This window comes from Aplidium turbinatum, chromosome 1 (genome assembly GCF_918807975.1).
Source record: "Aplidium turbinatum chromosome 1, kaAplTurb1.1, whole genome shotgun sequence".
NCBI lineage: Eukaryota > Metazoa > Chordata > Ascidiacea > Aplousobranchia > Polyclinidae > Aplidium > Aplidium turbinatum.
The window spans coordinates 55825595-55849449 of NC_137472.1; the positions used below are offsets into that span (position 1 = coordinate 55825595).

General features: G+C 42.0%; 1 protein-coding gene across 1 annotated transcript in view; it reads right to left on the reverse strand.

The window, feature by feature from the left end:
* The window catches only part of LOC145783459 (deoxynucleoside triphosphate triphosphohydrolase SAMHD1-like), a 35643-nt gene that overhangs the window by 2509 nt on the left and 9279 nt on the right, over positions 1-23855 (reverse strand). Inside the window, exon 4 of the mRNA XM_082595344.1 lies at positions 14825-15076. Within this exon, the coding sequence (XP_082451470.1) occupies positions 14825-15076 (252 nt within the window). The remainder of the gene's footprint in view (positions 1-14824; positions 15077-23855) is intronic.

Below are 23855 nucleotides of genomic sequence, written 5' to 3' on the forward strand. Positions count from 1 at the left end.
CAGCATTTTGCTGAGCAGGGTCTGCCATATTTACATTAATTCCACATCGCATTGTTATTTTCAGGCTGTGTGTTGATGGTTTATAAGTGCTAGTCTAGTTGTGCAGCAAGTTGATGACTGGTAGAAGGATAGGTTATGACATGGGAGGCTGCAACGTGGTGCTGTCAATGTGAACTTTCATATACGAACAGTTAACAAAGTTCATGAACATTTGGAACCCTTAAAATCCTGCCAGTCTACATCAACTACTGATCATACCATTTCAAAAGCAACAGGTATTTTGCATTACCTTACCAACAAAAAATTCCTCTTTTGATTGCAGCTTTTTTCTCAAATAATGCCTCATGTTGAAGTGATTTTCAACCAAATGCAATCTCGAGATATTGATGTGTTCAAAGTACATGAATATATAGGCAATTTCAAAAGTGCAATTTCCGTGATAAGAAACTCAAATGTACCGTACTGTGAGAATTCTTCAAAAACACTTATGGCTGAAGCGAAGGAGGTGTGTGACTGCATGTGTTGACATAATGGCTAGATATTTCTTCACCGAACAATTAGTACCTGCAAAATTGTTCAACAAGAGAAGCTTCAATAGCTTTAAGAATATAGTGACCATACATGAGGTGGCAGTAACTGTTGAAGCATATCCTTTCATAGAAAAATAAAAGTTTGAAACTGAACTTGCAGTATTCTACAGCAGATTGGACATGCATGAATATTTCGCGTTATTTGAATTGATGACATTTATTCAGAAAAGTAATTTAAATGATGCTTTCAGTGAAATTTCCAAACTGTTAAAAATCCTCCTAATTATTCCTATGACCACAGCAGAGCCTGAACGCTTCTTTTCAACATTAAAAAGAATCAAAACTTTTCTGAGGAGTACCATCAATCAAGAAAGGCTCCAATCACTAAATGCTCTTGCCGTCATTTCAACAGAGAAAAAAATCTTCGTCACCCAGACATTAACGACAAAGTCATCTTTTTGCTCAAAAGAAAACAAGAAGAATGGATTTTGTCTATAAATAAGCTTGGTTCCAGTTGACATGGAGCAGTTTATTTGTAAGTAACTTATGTTTTGTACCTTATCCCACTGTTTACCTTTGTATCCACCCTAGTTATAGCCTGCATAGTGCATGTGCAGCATGCACTGTAGGAACTTTGTGTCTTTTGTTTATTTGTTATTCATAGTAATAAAATAACCCATCATAAAATAATTTGTCAGACAAACCACAAGAAATCTTGTATTTCAGCGAAAGAAAAACTTTCCTGGATCATCCATGGCCTTGACTGAGTCCCTCACTAAACGGAGAGTTTAACTCGTCAATGATGCAAAACACCAATTTGGGAAAAGAAATGTTTGAACAATCAATGGCAACAGTTTTGTATTTATTTATTCACAGATACACATAATCAAATCTTCAGAAGACATCCTAAAGTTAAGTACCGTACTGATTAATTAATCTTTTTATGTTTTGGGTTAGGCCTATAATAGCCTATGCCTGTCTAATTTGTTAAAACTGGTAACTATTTACAAAACAATGCTTATATATATATATATGTATATTATATATATAATATATATAACTGCAGACAGTGCACACCGTTTCGACCTCCCGGTCTCATCAGTGCAGTAGTTAGTGTTAAACTGTTTTATTTGCATCGACAGCGCACGGGTACAAATAATTGACACGGCGAGAGAGCACAAACAAACATAGCCAGGTCGAAGACTTTCAGAAACCGGCCTGCCACACCCCGCGGCGGCGGGGAGCGGCGTGATTTATGGGGTGACGATGCACCCGGAGGGTTAAGTCCACCAGCTTAGGTCGCGAGGGCCAGGCTGGGGAGTCGAGGTACCTGTGGAGGGAGAGTGTGGATCGAAAAACTATATGGCCCGTCCGCAAATTTAGAATGGCGGAGCGGGCCAGGGAGACAGGCTCTTTCTGCATAGCCCAGAAAGAAGCCCTGCGACGAACCGGGCGACCCGTCGTGTGTGGACGCTGGAACCGGCAGTAATTGACCGCCGGGCAGCGCCCACGTCTGGAATAATGGCCATGAAGATATATATATCTCCATGTGACATTTTCCCATTTGTGGTACCTAATCAGTAAACAAAAATGGTACTACTGCCAACCTTGCCAAAGTGCTCAAACTGCAAGCAGTGAGCTTTGCGCAATGCATAGCAAGGTGCCTCCAGTAAAGTGCTCAATTGGCGTAAACCTCAATTGGCGTAAACCAAGAGCTATATATATATATTCAAGCTATATATATATATATGACGCTCTTGGTTTACGCCAATTGAGCACTTTACTGGAGGCACCTTGCTATGCATTGCGCAAAGCTCACTGCTTGCAGTTTGAGCACTTTGGCAAGGTTGGCAGTAGTACCATTTTTGGTCACTGATTAGGTACCACAAATGGGAAAATGTCACATGGAGGTATATATATATCTCCATGGCCATTATTCCAAGATGCAGCCTCAAAACTTCTCCCCCAATTTTCTATTTTTACCGGTAATGCAGCCTATCAGTGCCTCTGGTTTCGATCGCTAGCCTCCCCGACCCAGCTGGGCGAACCTGCCTCAACGTCTGGCCAGTGCACATCCGTGCTCGCCGAATGAAAGCTTACTCTTCTCCAGTGAGTATTAATTACACTCCCACCTATAGGCTACACTCCCACCTATAGGTTCCCACCTATAGGCTATATATATATTTTTTTGATTACAGTATATTGATTCATCGAGCCTCTGCTCCACATTTTTATTGAATATTCGTCTGCCACGAGAGCCAAATTATCCTTAAATGGTTAGACTCTCTTCCTCGTGGGAGACCCCAATTTTATCCGCTCTGCCTACTGGCAGACCGGGTATAAGAGTCAAAGTACCTGCGCGAGGACGCGTGAAGGAGACGTGGGCGCTGCCCGGCGGTCAATTACTGCCGGTTCCAGCGTCCACACACGACGGGTCGCCCGGTTCGTCGCAGGGCTTCTTTCTGGGCTATGCAGAAAGAGCCTGTCTCCCTGGCCCGCTCCGCCATTCTAAATTTGCGGACGGGCCATATAGTTTTTCGATCCACACTCTCCCTCCACAGGTACCTCGACTCCCCAGCCTGGCCCTCGCGACCTAAGCTGGTGGACTTAACCCTCCGGGTGCATCGTCACCCCATAAATCACGCCGCTCCCCGCCGCCGCGGGGTGTGGCAGGCCGGTTTCTGAAAGTCTTCGACCTGGCTATGTTTGTTTGTGCTCTCTCGCCGTGTCAATTATTTGTACCCGTGCGCTGTTGATGCAAATAAAACAGTTTAACACTAACTACTGCACTGATGAGACCGGGAGGTCGAAACGGTGTGCACTGTCTGCAGTTATTGACGCTCTTGGTTTACGCCAATTGAGCACTTTACTGGAGGCACCTTGCTATGCATTGCGCAAAGCTCACTGCTTGCAGTTTGAGCACTTTGGCAAGGTTGGCAGTAGTACCATTTTTGGTCACTGATTAGGTACCACAAATGGGAAAATGTCACATGGAGGTATATATATGTCCATGGCCATTATTCCAGGGGTGTGGCAGGCCGGTTTCTGAAAGTCTTCGACCTGGCTATGTTTGTTTGTGCTCTCTCGCCGTGTCAATTATTTGTACCCGTGCGCTGTCGATGCAAATAAAACAGTTTAACACTCTAACTACTGCACTGATGAGACCGGGAGGTCGAAACGGTGTGCACTGTCTGCAGTTATGTATATTATATATATGATATTGCAAATAATTTTAACCAATGTATATTGTATAGGCTAGATTGTCATTCTCCTGTTGGACACTGCCTTTTTACTTGTAAATTAGGAGAAAAAGTCTACTTTAAAATCATCGTATTTTTTGTCCCAACAATGATAGTTGTAGCAAGATCCCGATATCAATTGAATTGAGCAATTGTCCAAACTGGAAATTGGTCTTTTCGTGTTTAAATTTCACAACAATTTACTACCAGATTGCTTCTCCAACCGTTTTAAATGTGTCAAAGAGGTTCACAGCCTGTGTACAAGAAACCATGATAATGATTTTCTAAACATTCTATACTTCTCAAAAACGCTTGTAACTCAGCATTCAATAGAATTCCCAGGTGCGAAAACGTGGAACGAATTTCCTTCTTCAATTAGAAAGAGTGATACAAACTCACTTTTTGTCCACAATCTAAAACAACATTTAAGCAAACAAAACGGATACGCAATAGAAAGACAACATAGAAAGGCTGTTTTGCATTCTTATCAAGATTCCAGTTGAAATGCGAAATACTTTGCAAAAGATTAGGCCTACCTAACAATAATGTCGACTGCTTGTGCTGTACCGTACTTTTATGTTTGTAGATATTAACAGCAAACGCAACACTCCATAACCAACACGACACTAAAGGAGATGAGAGCTTCATCAGGACATCATCATCTTATCTACCAGCAGCTCGTCCATTCCATCACCCACCAGGACAAGAAACAATAACTTAAACTGGATCTCAAACCTCAATCGTCGTAGGTTACTGTGTGATGTGCAGTCTGACCATAGAAAGAGCTCAACACCTGCTCTCCTGGGCCACATCAAACGAGCTTGTGCCTGAGGATGGATTTTTTTTTATGTTCAGTTTTCTTTCTCCATCCTATTATTATTATGATTACTGCTCAGTGCTCATCCACATCAATCTTGGAACTGACAAATTCAATCCACAACACTTTTCATTAGGCTGTCATTCATACTACATTGGTGCTTGTTTTTGTTTTATTTTTTGCTATTTGTTTTTTGGGTTTTGTGGCTGTGCTAACTACTGACATGTAGCCTAGCCTACTACATGATTTTCTATTCAGGAACGTTTTAAACCAGGGGTGTGCAATCTTTATTACAGGAGGGCCAGATATAAATAACTGGGTGAAACCGCGGGCCGCACGTTTATTTAACATATGATTTCTAGTAGTTGCAGGCACAAAAGCATTTTTTTTGTTAGTCATGTTATTCTTATGGCATTATTAGGGGTTATCTCTTTGCAGAAATAATCAGTCAAGACGCATAAATTTCTGAATAAAACTGCTATTCAAATTTATTGTCACACCAACTTTATACGAGTTCAGTGAGAAATTTGCAGCTGGCTTCTTTTCTCGACGACTTTTTCCCAATTTACTTTAATGGAAGTGCTCGCAATTGGAAGTCCATTTTCAAGTGTTCGTCTGTCAGAACCGATCGATAAGGAGATTTCATGACGCCTATTTTAGAAAAAAATTGTTTGCACAAATACGTTGAGCCAAAAAGAGCCATTTTTGAAGTCATGAGTTTTTTCAAATGTGGAAAGTCATCTTGGTTGAAATGTTTTCGGTAAAAATCGCCAAGATTCATTTCTAAATAGCCTAGGCTACTTTGCTTTCAAATCCGTTTTCTCTTGAAGATCGATCAGTTCAAGTTGGATATCAGCTGGTGCTTTGTCAATGTCTGTTGAATGGCGAAGAGAATATACCAAACAAATGTTCATGAGATTTGAAGTCCTTAAAACGAGCCAAAAATTCATACAACAATTTTTCAAGTTGGTCTGCAAATTCAGTTTTCTTCTGAGGATGCATTCCATATAGTCTCTCAAAGTTGAAAAGTGGAAAAGATTTTCTGTCTGTTTGTGAGCTTTCCAAAGTCGTAATTTGTTCATAAAGCCTTTTATGTGACCATACATTTTTACGTTCCAAATGATTAAATACAATGGATTTGCGGTGGCCGGTGGGAGATTTCTAAAATGGTTAGGCTATAACCATGGCCACCTGGAGATCCGGCCTGATTTGTCACATTTTGCAGATTTTGATTACGGCTACTGCTAGTGCTTGACTGATATTTTTTGAGATGTTTTTACTTTTTGCGGGTTTTTAATGACATAAAACTTTTTTGTTGCCTTGGGAAAGCAGCAGCAAATGAAAAAAAGTAAGTTGTAAAACGCTAAATCAGACTGTTATTGAAAAATTAACAGTCTGACTAAAATCTTCGAAATCAAATTTTCTTTGTTTTTCAACACGTGAGGATGTTAAAACCTATTGTGTCATCTGGGAAAAAAAGAAAAGAACGCGTAAAAATCAAATTTTTAGAAAAATTTATTTAAACGTTCGCCCAAAGTTAGAAAAACCTGGAAATTTCTGCAAAATGTGACAAATCAGGCCGTATCTTTAGGTGGCCATGGGCTAACAGAATTTGTTAGCCTAACCTTCTGTTAGCCTAACCATTTGGACGACCAGGGATGGACGACAAGTGGCTCCTCGTGCCCCCTCCTGTGAGTAACATCTGCACCCAAGCAGATGCCAAACGAAACTTGTCAACCAAGAGCCTCCACCCGGACGGCACAGCTGCAAGGGGCAATGGACAAGTTCAGACGCCCCACCATTCTGCAGATCAACATAGAAGGCTACACAACAAGCAAGATCAAAGTTGTGGAGCAGCTTGCCCATACCAACCGGGCACTCGTCATCCTCCTCCAAGAGACCCACTGCACCTCTGCAGATAGGCTAGCTATTCCCAACTACACGCTAGCCGGGTCTATTTTAAGCAGGAAGCACGGCATCGCCACGTTTGTGCATGAGAGCCTGAAGTGGACCTTTGTCGACCAATCTCCAGCTGATGCCGAGATTGAGTGGGTGTGCATTTGTATCTCAGACTACAACATCGTCAACATCTACAAGCCCCCACCCTCACGATTGTTGCCACTATCCTTCCCAACGTTCTCCTCCCCCAGTCTCTACGCTGGCGATTTCAACTGCCAGCACATCGACTGGGGCTACAACAACACAAGCAGCGACGGAGAATTGCTGGCTGACTGGGCCTCTACAAACCATCTTGCCCTCCTATTTAACCCAAAGGAACCAGCCAGTTTCCACTCCGGCCGCTGGGGAACAGGGACAAACCCTGACTTGGCCTTCGCGAGTGTCGACAGCTCTCTTCCAGACAGACGTGTGCTTGAGAAGTTCCCGCGGTCCCAACACCGGACGTCTCTCATCATCGCCCCAAAACTTGTGGCTCCTGTCCCAAGTTCATCGGTGAAGTGATGCAACTTCCAAAAAGCCGATTGGAATCAATACAGCCTCCTGACCAATGAGTCTGCTGCAAAGTTACCATCGACTGAAACATGCAACGCAGACGAGGCATACCAGGACTTCTGCAATGCCATAATAACTGCTGCAAAGGCCACGATACAACGTGGCCATCGAACCAGCTACACACCATGCTGGGACTCTGAGTGTGAAGCTCTCTATCGCTCCTACCTAGCCGCCACAAGTGGTGCTGCTTCTAACACCGCCGCCATCAGACTACTTGAGCGGCTGGATGCAAAGAAGCTTGAGCGATGGAACGAAGCTGTCTAAACCATCGATTTTTAAAGCATGGAGCATTATCAACAACCTCACTGGGCGCTCAGCGAACTCCCCTCGTCACTGCCCCGTTTCTGCTAACGCCATCGCTTCCCAGCTAGTGCAGAACGGGGTCCACAAGACAAAGGACCGCAAGGCATCCCGCCTTGTTGCCAAGGAAGTATCTACCCTGTGGCGTGCGGAAGCATCACAAGAAGAAACAATCTCTGGAGACTTCACTCCAGAGGAATTCGCCACCGCCCTCCGCCTAGTGAAACCACACAAGTCTCCAGGGCCGGATAAGATCTGCCCTGAGCTTGTGCTCCATGCTGGCCATGCCTTAAAGTCCTGGTTACGTAGATTCCTCTCTTCCTGCTTGCACCACCTCACAATCTCAAAAATCTGGAGAAGAGCTTTAGTAGTTGCGATCCCCAAGCCTCACAAGCCACCAGAGGACCGAAGGAGTTATCGACCGATATCCCTCCTCTGTGTTCCTTTCAAGATCCTCGAAAGACTGATCTATGTCCGCGTCAACCCAATCATCGACCCGCTCCTTCCAAAAGAGCAAGCTGGGTTTCGGCGCGGAAAATCCATCGTAGATCAGGTCACACTCCTAACTCAAGACATCGAGGATTGCTTTGAGGCAAAAAAGAAGGCCAGCGCTGTCTTTCTAGATCTCACAGCTGCCTATGACACCGTATGGCATCGCGGCCTTACTTGCAAGCTGCTTCGCCTGCTTCCTGACCGGCATATGGTTCGTATGATTATGGAACTCGTCAGGAATCGAAGCTTCACCCTCACCACCGGTAGCTCACGGCGAAGCAGACTGAGACGCCTCAAAAACGGCGTCCCACAGGGATCGGTCCTGGCTCCACCTCTTTTCAATGTCTACACCCACGACCTGCCAATTACGGTCTCCGCAAAATACGCTTATGCGGACGACCTGGCAATTCTTCACTCCACAAAGTCGTGGGAAAATCTAGAAGAAACCTTGAGCCTGGACATGAAAACTCTCTCAGCTTATCTCCAGAACTGGCTACTGAAACTCAGCGAAACCAAAACTGTGGCAGCAGGTTCCACCTCCACAATCGGGAAGCTGATCGTGAGCTACATGTCCAGAACAATGGAAAATCTCTGTCCTTCTGCCCCGAACCAAGATACCTTGGGGTGACACTGGACAGATCGCTCACATATCGCCACCATTTGGTGTCACTGCGCAAGAAACTCACATCCCGCGCTGCGCTACTCAAGCGCCTGGCAGGCTCTAGCTGGGGGGCGAGGGCAGATACTTTGCGTATAGCAGCCTTAGCCCTTGTCTACTCTTCAGCAGAGTACTGTGCACCTGTTTGGTGCCGCAGTGCTCACTGCCATAACATCGACACTGCCATAAACAGCGCCCTGCGCACAGTGACCGGATGCCTGCGTCCCACACCATTGGACAATCTCTCCATTCTCGCTGGCATCCAACCCGCTGAGCTTCGTCGCGAAGAAGCCACCCTGTCCCTCGGTCGACGGGCACTGGAACCTGACCACCCTCTCCACAACAAGATCTCTGCTCTCCCAAACGAGCACCCCCGTCGACTGAAATCAAGACACCCATTTGTGCCAGCCGCTCAACTTCTCATCAACGAAGCCGATGTACAAGACATCTCTGCGGCTACTTGGGCGGACAATAAATAGAGCTCTGAATGGAAGTCAAGCACCACCAGACTCCATTCGTTCATCCCCGTCACCGACACGCGCCCCATTGGCCTGATACTATCAAGACAGGCATGGGTGCGCCTCAACCGTCTCCGTACGGCGTCGGGCTTTTCCGCTCAACTATGCACCAATGGGGAATGGCCTCTTCCTCCTCCTGTGAATGTGGTGCCGAGGAACAGACCGCAGACCACATCATCAATGAATGTTCCATTGTCAAGCCACCTAACGGAGTGGAAGGTCTGCGTGTCATGGATGATGAAACCAACGACTGGCTGCTCTCTAGTAGCCTTCCAGTGTAGTCCGGGAACATCGTGAATCTGGGGTGGTAAAAGGATAGACCCTCGGCCCCAGAGGCTCACACGACGACGACGAGCCTAACCATTTAGAAATCTCCCATAAATCTACAGTAGGCTACAATAATCCACTCCACAATGAATTGTTCACACGTAGGCTTACCAGACTAAACTAAATTATAAACACGTTTCGCGGGCCGCGTACAATTCAAAATTGGCACATCTTTGCGGGCCTCATAATTTTTCTACGCGGGCCGCATTTGGCCCGCGGGCCGCACGTTGCACACCCCTGTTTTAAACCTTTCAAGTTTTTGCCACCTTTTCCTGTTCATTAACGTGCTGGTAGGTCTATATCGACTATTGCAGTTAGTAGCATCTTTTTCGTCCCGGACGTGCCCTTTGTTTACCGTCGGGACTCTGAAGTCCCGCTGCGCAAAAACGCTCTCCTGCATCCCCGAAAGATTTGAGAAACATTTTTTTTCTGTTTAGTACACCAAACGATGTGAGTACTAACTCCAGATGTTTTCAAAGGTAGCCACTTTAACAAGTCGAAATTCTGCCACTGAAATTGACTACAATGCAACCGCCAACCAATCAGAACGTGTTATAAGAGGCTACCGTCCAATTGTGACCCTTCTAGCACTCATCCAGAGAGGAAATGCTTGTTTTGAACTTTATTTGGTAATTACAGAAGAAAAAGAGCAATAGCAGTGGTGAGAATCGAACACGCGTCAATGAAATGACTATTTCTAGCCCTAACCCTAACCCCTAAGCCAACCAGCTGACAAAAAATCCATCACTTAATTTGCTTTCTATCATCTTCTTTTCGCCATTTTTTACGTCACTTAAACCGTAGCGTATGATTGGTTGGCGGTTTCATCCTAGTTAATTTCAGTGGCAGAATTTCGACTTGTTAAAGTGGCTACCGTTTTCAAACAAAGAGAATTCACGCTTGGCTGGGTCGCAAGGTAGCCACTTCAACAAGTCGAAATTCTGCCACTGAAATTGACTAGAATGAAACCGCCAACCAATCATAAGCTGCGGTTTAAGTGACGTAAAAAATGGCGAAAAGAAGATCATAGAAAGCAAATTAAGTGATGGATTTTTTGTCAGCTGGTTGGCTTAGGGGTTAGGGTTAGGGCTAGAAAGTAGTCATTTCATTGACGCGTGTTCGATTCTCACCTCTGCTATTGCTCTTTTTCTTCTGTAATTTCCAAATAAAGTTCAAAACAAGCATTAACTCTCTGGATGAGAGCTATAAGGGTCACAATTGGACGGTAGCCTCTTATAACACGTTCTGATTGGTTGGCGGTTGCATTGTAGTCAATTTCAGTGGCAGAATTTCGACTTGTTAAAGTGGCTACCGGATCGCAATGTGCTTCAAAGTTTCAGTTTTGAAAAATGTTTCAAGTTCCAGTTTGACCAGTCAGCAGTCGAAATATTCAATCATGTTTTTTGGTACAAAAGCGACAGTGTTGGACTTTGTTGAGTTTTTTACACCTTATGATATAGTAACTACAGTGGGACTCAGAAGTCCCGTCAGTGATTTGCTGACATTTTTAGGTCAATTCTTTAAACTTTCGGTATGCTGGTGGTGTATGGTAAATTGTGTGTTTTATATCAAAGTTTTATATCGAGCATGTTAGTCAGGTACTTTTAAATTGTTGTAGCCCACATAGTACTACCCAGACAGAAAAATCTGTCATTTTTACATTGATTCAACGTCTGCAGACGTTGAATCAATGCAAAAATCACATATTTTGTTAGTGTTTCACAGATTTAGGTAGTAATTGGGTAAAAATCACAGATTTGGGTAGTGTTTCACTGTGAAGTTGATGTATGTTTGTGTGTTCATGGAATTGCACAGAAGCTGAACTATGGTGTATTATTTTCAGCAAAGTTTGTAAAATTACGACTTCAAAATGAGTAAAAAATATCAACTAAATGATGCAATGGTAATATTGAAAAACTTTCCAGATGATTCTTCATCTACAGATGAAGAATCAGATTTTGACAGCGATACTGAAGTTGGAAATGAAATAGATCTAACTGATACAGATTATCTGTGTCCGGATGTTACTGTCATGAACAATACTTCCAATGAAAGTGACGCTGAAGAAGTTGGTGATACCAGTCTGCTCGCACTGATGAAGTTGCCAGCACATCTCGCAGTGTTCGCAAGAAATTATGGAAGAAAGCAAATGTGAATATGGAAGCAAATTTGATTCACCCCAAGGTATGCTATACAGTAGGCCAAATGCAAATCAAAAAACAAATTAGTAGTACTTGCAGGTACTTGTTTGATTTACTTCTAAATTTAGTATTGTGTATATTTTTGATCATGCATGCAATAAAGTTCATGGATATTATGTGCATTGTAAATAAGCTATATACTGTATGTATCATGATTTGTATTTTCTTTGCAGGACCTCAAGAAGTTATGTTTTCCACTGCAAATGCCCCTGGAGACTACTTACTGCGGTTTGTTGATGCTGACATCAGACAAATGCTTCTGGAACAAAGTAATCTATACCGTGTACAGAAGCAAAGGTTTGCAACTGTCATGTCAGAAAGAAAACTCTATGGCTTTTTGGGATTCAATATGTTGATGGGCTATCATAGATTGCCTTCATGGCCTCTTTATTGGAGGGCAGATTTAGATGTAAATGTTGCACTGGTTGCATCCACAATGCCTCGCAATAGATTTGCCCAAATAGTGTCAAATTTACATGTGAATGACAATGCCTCCATTCCTGAAACAAACCAGGATAAACTGTACAAAGTTAGGCCTTTACTAACTAAGATAAATGAAAAATTTCAAGATTTGTATTGTTGCACAGAAAATCTAAGCATGATTGATGAAAGCATGATTCTCTTCAAGGGCAGGCAATACAATCCCATGAAGCCCATAAAAAGGGGATACAAACTCTGGGTGCAGGCTGATATGCATGGATACATCAGCAAATTTTATGTATACCAAGGCAAGGACTGTAAAAATGACGAGCTTTATACAGATTTCGGATTAGGTTAAAAAGTTGTGCTAATGTTGACGGATGATATAAAAAACAAATACCACAAAGTGTATTCTGACAACTACTTCACCTCGGTGAAGTTGTTAGAAACCCTGAAGAGAAATGAAGTCCTTGCATGCGGGACAGTTCGACCCAACAGAAAAGGGCTCCCAGTCCACACTGTTGCTTCCGACAAGCAACTGGACCGTGGCCAGTTTGATCACAGAGTGGCAGAGGGTTTGGTTTACTACAAGTGGATGGACAGAAAAGCAGTCCACATGCTGTCCAACTTCCATGGGACTGAACCAACATCCCTGCTAAGGCGACTAAAAGACGGCTCAAGGAAAGAATTCCAATGTCCTGTGGCCATCAAAGACTATAATGCATTTATGGGTGGAGTTGACAAAGCTGATATGCTTTGTGCTCTCTATGGCACCAACCGCAAGTCTAAAATATGGTGGCACAGGATTTTGTTTGGTGTGATTGATAGAACAGTCGCCAATGCCTATGTTGTGTACAAAAAGCTTGAGGAACAAAACTGCTTTTCGTTGGACTTCCGCAGGAAAGTGGCACAAACTTTTCTAACCCTTGGAAGAAGCAGCAAGGTTGGTAGGCCATTGCAGACTCTCTCACCAAATGTACAAGCAACAAAAGACGCAAGTCCAACTTCTCAGTGTCCAAATCCACACGTTTGGAAAATCGTGGCTGCCATTGGCCTGTGTTTGTAAAAGAAAGGAGACGTTGTGAAGTTTGTTCTGCCAATGGTTGTGAGTCTCGCCCACATTCAAAATGTTCTTATTGTGATGTAGTTTTGTGCTGCAATCAGCAAAAGAACTGCTTTGTGGTATTTCATGAAGTCTAATAAAGTGTGTCACTGCCGTTTGTTTTTTAGTTTCTGCATTATTTGAACCATCGACAGTGACATGTTCGTCTATTTCTGTGTGGTTTCCTTATTCACAATATTCTGAATGTGTGTTCTTGTCCTCTCGATGTCATGTATTACTGTCAATATACTCCATACATGTGGTATACTATTTCACTTCATGTATTGCATTGATTTTGGCTATCCTCTTTACTTCTATTGTGAGAATATTATCATCGGACTGATAAAACCTCCTGGAAAGTAAATCCTGACAAGCTTCACATACTTGGAGAAGCTTTGAACCACTGACACAAGCCTGATCAACGAGATTGGCCGAGTAAAATTTTTTGCTGTAGAAGAATTGCCTGAATTATTCCATCCACTAGGTGGCTGATGAATTGTGAGCTATCCTTGAAGTGCATTGCTCTAGTGCACACCCTGAGAGTCGAACCAGCGCCGCTTGCTGTTGTCATTTTCCATCCACAAAGCCCAAAATTCAATCGCGGTAAAGCACCCTTGGCAGCAGTAGTCATTATGCACTTTAGGGGCATAATACCTGTCGGGACTTGTGAGTCCCGTTGCACAGTTTCCATGGTTACGGTGGATGCACAGCAAAATAATTTTGCAGTTAAGCATTTGGGATCATAACTAGACGGTATACGAAAAATCGCAATTTTTTTTCATAAAAAACGCACCTTGGTATACAAAGGGATGACAAAAAATAAAATGATTGATTGATATTCATATTATGAGCAAAATGTTCCAATGTATTACTTCAGATTTCCTATTTTGTACCAACCTTTAAGAAAAAGCAATTTTTTTGTTTTAAAGTTCTAAAAGTCCACATTTTCAACTGCTCAAAATTTTTATTTTTTGTCCTTAAAACACCAGGAATGGCATTTTAGAGCATGTAAAAGTGCAAAATTTTCTGGGGGCGGCATGTCCTTTCCCGGGGGGGCATGTCTTTTCCCGTCCCCCAGACCCCCCTAGGAAGCTCGCGCCTTCGGAGCTCGACTGTTCGTGTCACTTTATGACGTCATACTTAGCATCAACATTTGCAGCACCCCCATCACCAAAGGCCACGAGCCGCCACTGTTCCCAAACATCTACACCGAGTCACCGCCACTGCTCAAGAGCGGTAAAAGGCAGAGCCCATCGATCCTTGGAGTGACAAAGCAGGTTCATACGCACAAGAAAAATATGTATTTTATCCGGCTTGTAACTTCTTTTTTAAAGATTCAAAAACCGCATCAGGGACGGGAAAAGAAACTTTTGAAAGCATAGCAAACATATTGGGAGTACGGGTGCAATTTTCAAAAATTTATTATACAAAATTTCTTTTAATCAAAGTGGACTTTATGCCAAATGTCTCTCTGTAGCTTTTTTAGGCTGCAGCTCAATTTGTTGGACGGTCTCTGACGAAGTTTCAGTTAAAATGTGTGTGAAAGTGTAACTTTAACTTCTAGTTTGTGCTTTCGTGTTGCACAAAAAGAACAAACAAGTATCAAATCAATTCTATTAACAATTAATTTTAAGGCAAAAAATTAAAAACTACAAATAAAATAAAGTAGGCTAAAAACACTAAAAAAACTTTTTGAATATTTGACCTACCATCCACTTGTCCACCACTTTGTTGGCTTCTTCATGTTTTTTATCTTCTTCTTCAAGTGTTTTGGTCTTGGCTTCTTCAAGTATTTTCTTGGCTTCTTTAAGTGTTTTGTCCTTAATCTTTATGCTGCCGATGTAGACATAGAGATCGCGATTGAGGACTCTTTTCATAATACTACGGGCATTGCTCCTCGCTTTTATTTCTTTAACTTCGGCATCTTTTGAGTCGCTTGAGTAGTACATATTGTAAACCACCTGAAAGTGATGGATTAGAATTTAATGATTTATTTCATTTCGAAAAGAAACAATGTCGTAATTCATTGTCATCAAGTCTTAACTCGATTATTTTCTTCCTTCAGAGTTATTTTTTGCCAATGAAAACTTAAACAAAAATAAATATATTTCAAACTATTGTTGGTTTGTGCTTGAAGTTTATTGCCTTGTGTTCGAAGAGCTTATACCAGCGGTTCTTAACCTATTGCCTTGTCGGCACCACCTTGAAATTACCAATCAATTCTCTCACCTCCTCCTAGGATTGGCTGAAAATTAATAGACGCTTACAGTTAGAAATTTTTGTTGAAGCCTGGTAAACAGCTTTGCGTCTTACGTCATATTATAACAAACCTTGATATAGGGGACGACAGCAAGTACCTCCACGTGGTCTCCCCCGCAAGTACCGACTTTGGGAAACTAAACTTGCTACAACTGTCGCTATAAAGTTATCATGCGGAAGAACAAACATCAGAATGGCACCCCCAGACCAAGCACAGCGCCCTTGTCAAGGCGAACAGCACCAGCTGTTGTAGGTCAAGAAATGACCATTCTACAACTAAATGTTGAAGGCATCACCAACGCTAAACTAGACATCATCACACAGCTTGCCCACAACAACGATGCAGCGGTGATCATCATCCAGGAAACCCATTGCTTGACCCCGGAGAAGCTTAAGATTCCACACTTCGATCTTGCTGCCTGCACCCTCAGCAACAACCATGGAATAGCAACATTCGTAAAAAAAGACATTCACTGGATACTAGAGGCAACTTCCACAGCAGACGGTGATCTTGAATGGATCGCAGTACAAATACAGGATACGATTGTTGTGAATGTCTACAAACCTCTTCCAAGTAGACTTCTTCCGACATCATTACCATCATTTCCTGCACCGTGAATATATGCAGGGGATTTTAATTGCCGTCACACTGATTGGGGTTATTGCAACAACAACACTGATGGTGAAACTTTAAATGAATGGGCTTCTAAAAATGATCTTTCCCTTCTATATAATCCTCGGGACCCAGATAGTTTTCTATCCGGACGCTGGAACACAGGAACCAATCCTGATCTTGCTTTTGCAGAAGTGCTCCAAGGCGAGTCCATCCCAGATCGTAAAATCATAGAAAAATTTCCCAGATCTCAGCACAGACCCTCTATAATCTTTCTTACATCTATTGTGCAACCGCCACCAACCAACCCAGTCAGACGCTAGAACTTTAGGAAGGCTAGATGGAAGCAATTCTCTGAAATCACGAGTAAACTAGTTCATACTTTATCCCCACCCAATAATGCAGATGTCAATACCTCCTACACAGCCTTCACAAATTTGCTTCGCCATGCAGCAAAGCAGGCAATTTCTCGTGGACAACGCAAGGAATACATACTATGCTGGGACGAAACGTGCCAAAGTATGTACGAAGACCTGAATGACTCCGAAACACCTAAAGACTTCCAAGAAAGGTCTGAAAGCTTGATGCAACACCTCAACAACAAACGCCAGGAGCGATGGATTGAGACAGTCGAAGCCATAGACTTTACCCACTCCAGTCGTAAAGCATGGAACACGGTCAATCGCCTGACTGGAAGAAGTTCCAGAACCTGTTCAAAATTTCCTGTAACACCCAATGCCATTGCATCGCAGGTTGTGGAAAATGGACGACACCAACAAATAGACCGCAAATTTCAACGTAGAATCTCAACCCTCATATCAGAAATATGGAAGGATGACACGCATAACAATGAACTAACTGAAGACTTTTCGACCGAAGAAATGACTAAAGCCATAAAGTTACTGAAAGCTTGGAAGGCTCCAGGACCAGACCTGATTCACCCCGAATTCATACAAAACTTGGGAAAGGAAACAATTAATTGGCTACGAAATTTTTATTCTCATTGCATACGAACCCTAACGATCCCTAAACGCTGGCGGAAAGCATTGATTGTTGCAGTCCCAAAACCAAACAAACCGGTAATTGACCCAAAGAGCTATCGCCCCATCTCCCTATTGTGCGTCCCATTCAAACTACTGGAGCGCGTCTTACACCGACGAATGGAACCCGTTATTGACCTCAAACTCCCACAAGAACAGGCGGGGTTTAGGAGAGGAAGATCAACAGTCGACCAATTAAGTAACCTTGCTCACACAAAACGTCGAAGATGGGTTTGAGGCCAACCTGAAGTCGGGAGCGGTCTTCCTCGACCTTTCTGCGGCATATGATACGGTTTGGCTCAGGGGCCTCACTTACAAACTGCTGCAGATAATCCCAGATAGACACATGGTTAAGTTTATTGTCGAACTCATCTTCAACCGCAGCTTCATCCTTAAAACCAGCGACGGAAAGAAAAGCCGACAAAGGCGCTTAAGAAATGGATTTCCGCAGGGATCTGTTCTCTCCCCAATGTTGTTCAACATCTACACTTATGACCTTCCAAATACTTCCTCTAATAAATACGCATACGCAGATGACCTGGCTATTCTTTATTCTCACCGCAAATGGGAAACAGTGCAGAACACCTTGACTAAGGATATGGACATTCTATCTTCCTATCTGCACCAATGGCGCCTCAAGCTGAGTGAAGCGAAAACCGTGACTTCTGCCTTCCACCTATGTAATAGAGACTCAAACAGGGAAATTAACATCCAAAATAACGGCCGGACACTTCCTTTTGAAGCCACACCCACATACCTTGGGGTTCGACTTGATCGGTCTCTTACATACCGCAAACATCTAGAACACTTACGCGGAAAAGTGACAGCTCGCTCTGCTCTCTTGAAACGTCTTGCTGGTACAAGATGGGGTTCTAGCCCCTCAGTGCTGAGAACAAGTGGTTTAGCCTTAGTCTACGCCCCTGCTGAATACTGTGCTGCTACTTGGTGCAGAAGCGCCCATACTGACCTTGTCGATGTGCCAATCAACAACTGCCTGCGAACTGTCACAGGTTGCCTTCGTCCAACTCCAACTGACTGCTTGCCTGTCCTTGCAAACATTGAGCCAGCTGCACTACGGCCGTCAACGTGCTGTCAACGTGCTGTTCTTTCCCTGAGCCGTAAAGCCCTAAACCCCGGCCATCTGCTACACACAACCACGCTGAGATATCCACCAAAGCAGCGGTTAAAATCACGAAAGCCATTTGTACGCGCTGCACAAGACCTTCTGGCAGCCTCTGGTGGAAGCCCTAGTAAAAGTGGTGCCACGAGGCATGGTGTGAACAATGGTCAAGCAGCACATCCCCACTTCGCCAAGTATTCAGATCTCCGCCGGAGAACCAGCTGGGCCATGGCCTCTCTTGACTTGCCTCATCAAGGCGTAACCGTTTGCTCACTGGTGTTGGACGCTATGGTGCAGACATGTTGCGTTGGGGCTTGGCAAAGAGTGCTGCTTGTGAGTGTGGTGAAATGCAGACGGAAGCCCACATAATCAAGGATTGCCGGCTATACGGACCACCTCATGGTATGGAAAGCCTAGTTTCTATCGATCTCGTTCTGTTGTTGTTCAACACAACAAACATTGTACCAGCCTCATTTTTGTACTCAAATATCGATTTCGCCTTTAAAGCATCTTCAGTTTGATATTGTCAAGAGCAAACTAATAATAAAAAATTCTTCAAAGGTTAAAAGTTTAGATATTATGACGTAACAATGCATGTTGCGCCACCATGGAAACAATGAAACAAATTATATGATCTATTACTACGTAATTACTAATGAAGAAAACGTAACAAGTAAAATTAAATAGCATGAAAACCAAAAGAGTCTACAACTTTTATCAAATGAAGTCAAAGATAACTAATAAGTTTCTACACTGTAGATTCGATAATCAAGAAATTGACAAAATTAATGGATTTTCTAAAACAATTACGCAGGCAAATAACAACAAAACAATGAACTAATCAATGAATTCAAAAGTAATGGCTGTCTATGCATAGTGACATTATTGAGATTTAGCTAAAAAAAATTTAACCAAAGCAATTGCATGAAGTGCACAGCAAACAAATGTGCTATAGTAGGCCTACAAGTGTTTTTCATTTAAATTTAGGCAAAAACATTTTTTGAACATTTATTTTTGCATCTAACAATTGATACCACTATTCTTCTTTGTGGTCAAGTTTGATTGGGTTTGGTTCTTCTACAAACGTGACTTCAAAGCAGTCTGATAATAATTGAAGATTTTCCTGTGAAGCATCAGTATGTATTTTTTGGTAATGTTGTAACAGTGCCGTTCTGTCGGTTTTGTCGGAGGAGTTGCCGCAGTTACCCGAATTCCAAATGGAGCGATGTTTGTTCCAACGTGCAGAAAATGAATTTTTTGTTTGTCCAACATACTGCTCTTTGCAAATTTTGCAGGTAGCTACGTAAATTCCAAAGTTCTTACATGTCAAATTCTGTTTAAGACGAAAAAGTTTTCCTGATTGCGATGTAAGACTGTGTGTGTCACTGACCATACAAGAAAAGTTTTTTCTACCGCCACACAATGCACAATTTCCACACCTTTTTGAAGATCCATTGTTTTTAATTTTTTTATTTGAAAAAGCCAAATCTTTGTAAGTCGTAACATAAGATGCAATAGTTGGTGGTCTTTTGAAGACAATACTGGCCGAAGATTTTAATTTCTTTTCTTTGTCTGAAAGCCTCAAAATGTTTGTAAAAGAGGAAGCCCAAATGATTCTTTTTTTGTCTGCGTTGGTTTTCTTCTCCGGTGCAAGTCTAGATTTCCAAGTTTTTGCCAAGTCAATAACGCTTTTGGTCATTTTTTTTATTAAAGCCAGAAGCTATGCATTTATTGTACAAGCGAGTTAAACTCTTCAAGTAATATCGTTCAGTTTCATTTAATCGACGCATTCGAATGCATTCTCCATACACAATTGATTTGAACATTTCCATGCATTATGTTGTTCGAAGCATATCGCATGTATTACAGAAAACGGAACTATTCAAAAGATTCATCGATGACATCATGTGGCTATCATTTGGAACGCAAAACACAGAAAACATACAATTGCACTTGATCGAAGCATTTGCATCTTGGGATTTAAAACTAAAATTTAGAAATATTTCCACCGAAGATGAAGGAAAAGGAATTGAGTTTCTTGACGTGTTTCACATCATTTCAAGCCAAAACAACATGGGGTTTTTCACTTCTGACTTTGTGAAACCAACAGCTGTGGACGCAAAATTTCTTCATGGAAATTCACATCATCCACAGAGTGTGTTCAAATCAATTGTGTATGGAGAATGCATTCGAATGCGTCGATTAAATGAAACTGAACCATATTACTTGAAGAGTTTAACTCGCTTGTACAATAAATGCATAGCTTCTGGCTTTAATAAAAAAATGACCAAAAGCGTTATTGACTTGGCAAAAACTTGGAAATCTAGACTTGCACCGGAGAAGAAAACCAACGCAGACAAAAAAAGAATCATTTGGGCTTCCTCTTTTACAAACATTTTGAGGCTTTCAGACAAAGAAAAGAAATTAAAATCTTCGGCCAGTATTGTCTTCAAAAGACCACCAACTATTGCATCTTATGTTACGACTTACAAGGACTTGGCTTTTTCAAATAAAAAAATTAAAAACATTAGATCTTCAAAAAGGTGTGGAAATTGTGCATTGTGTGGCGGTAGAAAAAACTTTTCTTGTATGGTCAGTGACACACACAGTCTTACATCGCAATCAGGAAAACTTTTTCGTCTTAAACAGAATTTGACATGTAAGAACTTTGGAATTTACGTAGCTACCTGCAAAATTTGCAAAGAGCAGTATGTTGGACAAACAAAAAATTCATTTTCTGCACGTTGGAACAAACATCGCTCCATTTGGAATTCGGGTAACTGCGGCAACTCCTCCGACAAAACCGACAGAACGGCACTGTTACAACATTACCAAAAAATACATACTGATGCTTCACTGGGACATTTTCAATTATCAGACTGCTTTGAAGTCACGTTTGTAGAAGAACCAAACCCAATCAAACTTGACCACAAAGAAGAATAGTGGTATCAATTGTTAGATGCAAAAATAAATGTTCAAAAAATGTTTTTGCCTAAATTTAAATGAAAAACACTTGTAGGCCTACTATAGCACATTTGTTTGCTGTGCACTTCATGCAATTGCTTTGGTTAATTTTTTTTTAGCTAAATCTCAATAATGTCACTATGCATAGACAGCCATTACTTTTGAATTCATTGATTAGTTCATTGTTTTGTTGTTATTTGCCTGCGTAATTGTTTTAGAAAATCCATTAATTTTGTCAATTTCTTGATTATCGAATCTACAGTGTAGAAACTTATTAGTTATCTTTGACTTCATTTGATAAAAGTTGTAGACTCTTTTGGTTTTCATGCTATTTAATTTTACTTGTTACGTTTTCTTCATTAGTAATTACGTAGTAATAGATCATATAATTTGTTTCATCGTTTCCATGGTGGCGCAACATGCATTGTTACGTCATAATATCTAAACTTTTAACCTTTGAAGAATTTTTTATTATTATTTTGGTCTTGACAATATCAAACTGAAGATGCTTTAAAGGCGAAATCGATATTTGAGTACAAAAATGAGGCTGGTACAATGTTTGTTGTGTTGAGCAACAGAACGAGACTAATGATAAGAGACAGTCAACCGCTTCAAGTGGACAGTTTGCTGGCGTGCGCGGACATTTTGCCGAAAGACATTTTGCCGAAACCCATTTTGCCGAAAGACATTTTGCCGAAAGGACATTATGCCGAAGGACATTTTGCCGAATGGACAAATTGCCTAAAGGACTAATTGCCGAACGGACTAATTGCCGAAAAGACTAATTGCCGAATGGACAAATTGCCGAAACAATTTGGAAAAAAATTACTTTGAAGTGACACAAAGTCTCGTTACTATGCAAGCAGTGCTTTTGAAATAGAATCACTTTGCTACTTTTTGTTTGCCTAAAAATTACTTTGAAGCAACACAAGTCTCGTTACTATGCAAGCAGTGCCTTTGAACTGGTAATTATTTTGAAGTGACACCAAGTCGCAAGTCTCATTGCTATGCAAGCAATGCCTTTGAACTGATAATTATTTTGAAGTGACACCAAGTCTCGTTACCATGCAAGCAGTGGCTTTGAAATACTGTAGTAATTACTTTGCTACTGTTGTTTGCCTAAAAATTGCTTTATATACAGTATCCACAGTTTTTGGAAATCAGTATTAGTTTGAAGTGACACCAAGTCTCATCTATAAGTATAGGCTATAGGCTATGCAGTCTCCACAGGTTTTAGAGATCAGTATTAGACGTTCGCTTGTACATATAACATTTCTGTCGGATACTTACGCGCCAGGGGCGTTGACAGGGGGGTCTAGGTGGTACTTTTGGACCCGGGCCCGGAATATTTAGGGGGCCCGGATTTAAAAGATTCCCCGCGACTTCAAACATTATCAAGATCTTACTATAATCAGATCTAAAGGAATTGCGACCAGAGGTTAAAACAGCCACTTCAGCCGTCAGATGGTAAAGTACCGGGCCCCTTCCGGGTATAGCCTAGTGATTTCCCTAACCACGAGTTTTTTTTCAAAAACACGAAATATTTTTCTTCCCACTCTTTAATTCTGAATATATATATATTTTTGGTGGTAATCACTTCTAGCTACTTGCATCTACAATAATGCAATTTTGAGAGGGGGAGAATGTCGTGTGTTTCTGAGCACGGCGCTCTGTCCCTCAAGCTTATTACTCAGTTAATTATTGCCTTGTTTTCTGCACGCCTTGGTTCTACGTTTTCTTCATTCGTTCATTCATTCAGTTCTGTTGTTGCAGCATTATGTACGTTCGGAAGCAGTTATTTATGTATCCTTTTATTTGCAGATGTAGTTGCTTTCTATTTTATTAAAGCCTTTGCAAGGTTGTTGTACAAGTGAATTAAGTTTACTTCAATTTAATAAAATAGTAGCTATGCATAAGTTCATGCAACCCCAAGTGTTTGGGGTCGACACAAACTCCCCGGAAGCCTCAAGAAAGTGGCAACATTGGAAGCGGACGTTTCGAAACTACATAGCCAGGATTGAGGGTGCAGATGCGCAAGCGAAGCTCGACATCCTAGTAAATTTACTAGAGTCACATGTGTATGCGCACATCAGTGAAAGTGACACTTACGATAACGCCATTGCTCAGTTGGACATCCTCTACAATAAACCGATCAACGAAATTTTTGCGCGACACCGACTTAACACATGCAGGCAAAAAGTGGACGAACCCCTGGAAAGTTTTCTTCAAAGACTAAAACAGCTCAGTGCTGACTGCAACTTTAGTGCAGTTTCTGCAGCTCAAAACAAAGAAGCAGCCATTCGGGACGCCTTTATTGCGGGAATTACTTCAAGTTACATCCGACAAAGACTTCTTGAAGACAATGTCTTGGAACTACAAAGAGTCTTTGAAAAAGCTCGGTCGGTTTATGATGCTCAACGTAATGCCGAAGCGTACGTTATGCCCCCTGGCGGCGAAGCTTTGAATGATCCTCTAGCTGTGTGCGAGTCACGTTCTTGGGATTCCCAATCCAGCAACAAAACGCCACCTCGCAAAAGCGACTGCCTTGCAATAGAGCAGAAAAAATGCTTTTTTTGTGGCAGAAGACTTCATTCCAGAGACAAATGTCCTGCCAAAGAACAGATTTGCTACAAATGTAACAAAAAAGGCCACTTCGCTAATGTGTGCCGTTCGACCAGCAGTAACGCAACCGCTGCATGTCAATCAACAAGCTTGTCAGCTCTCACATCGCTGTCTAAATCAGA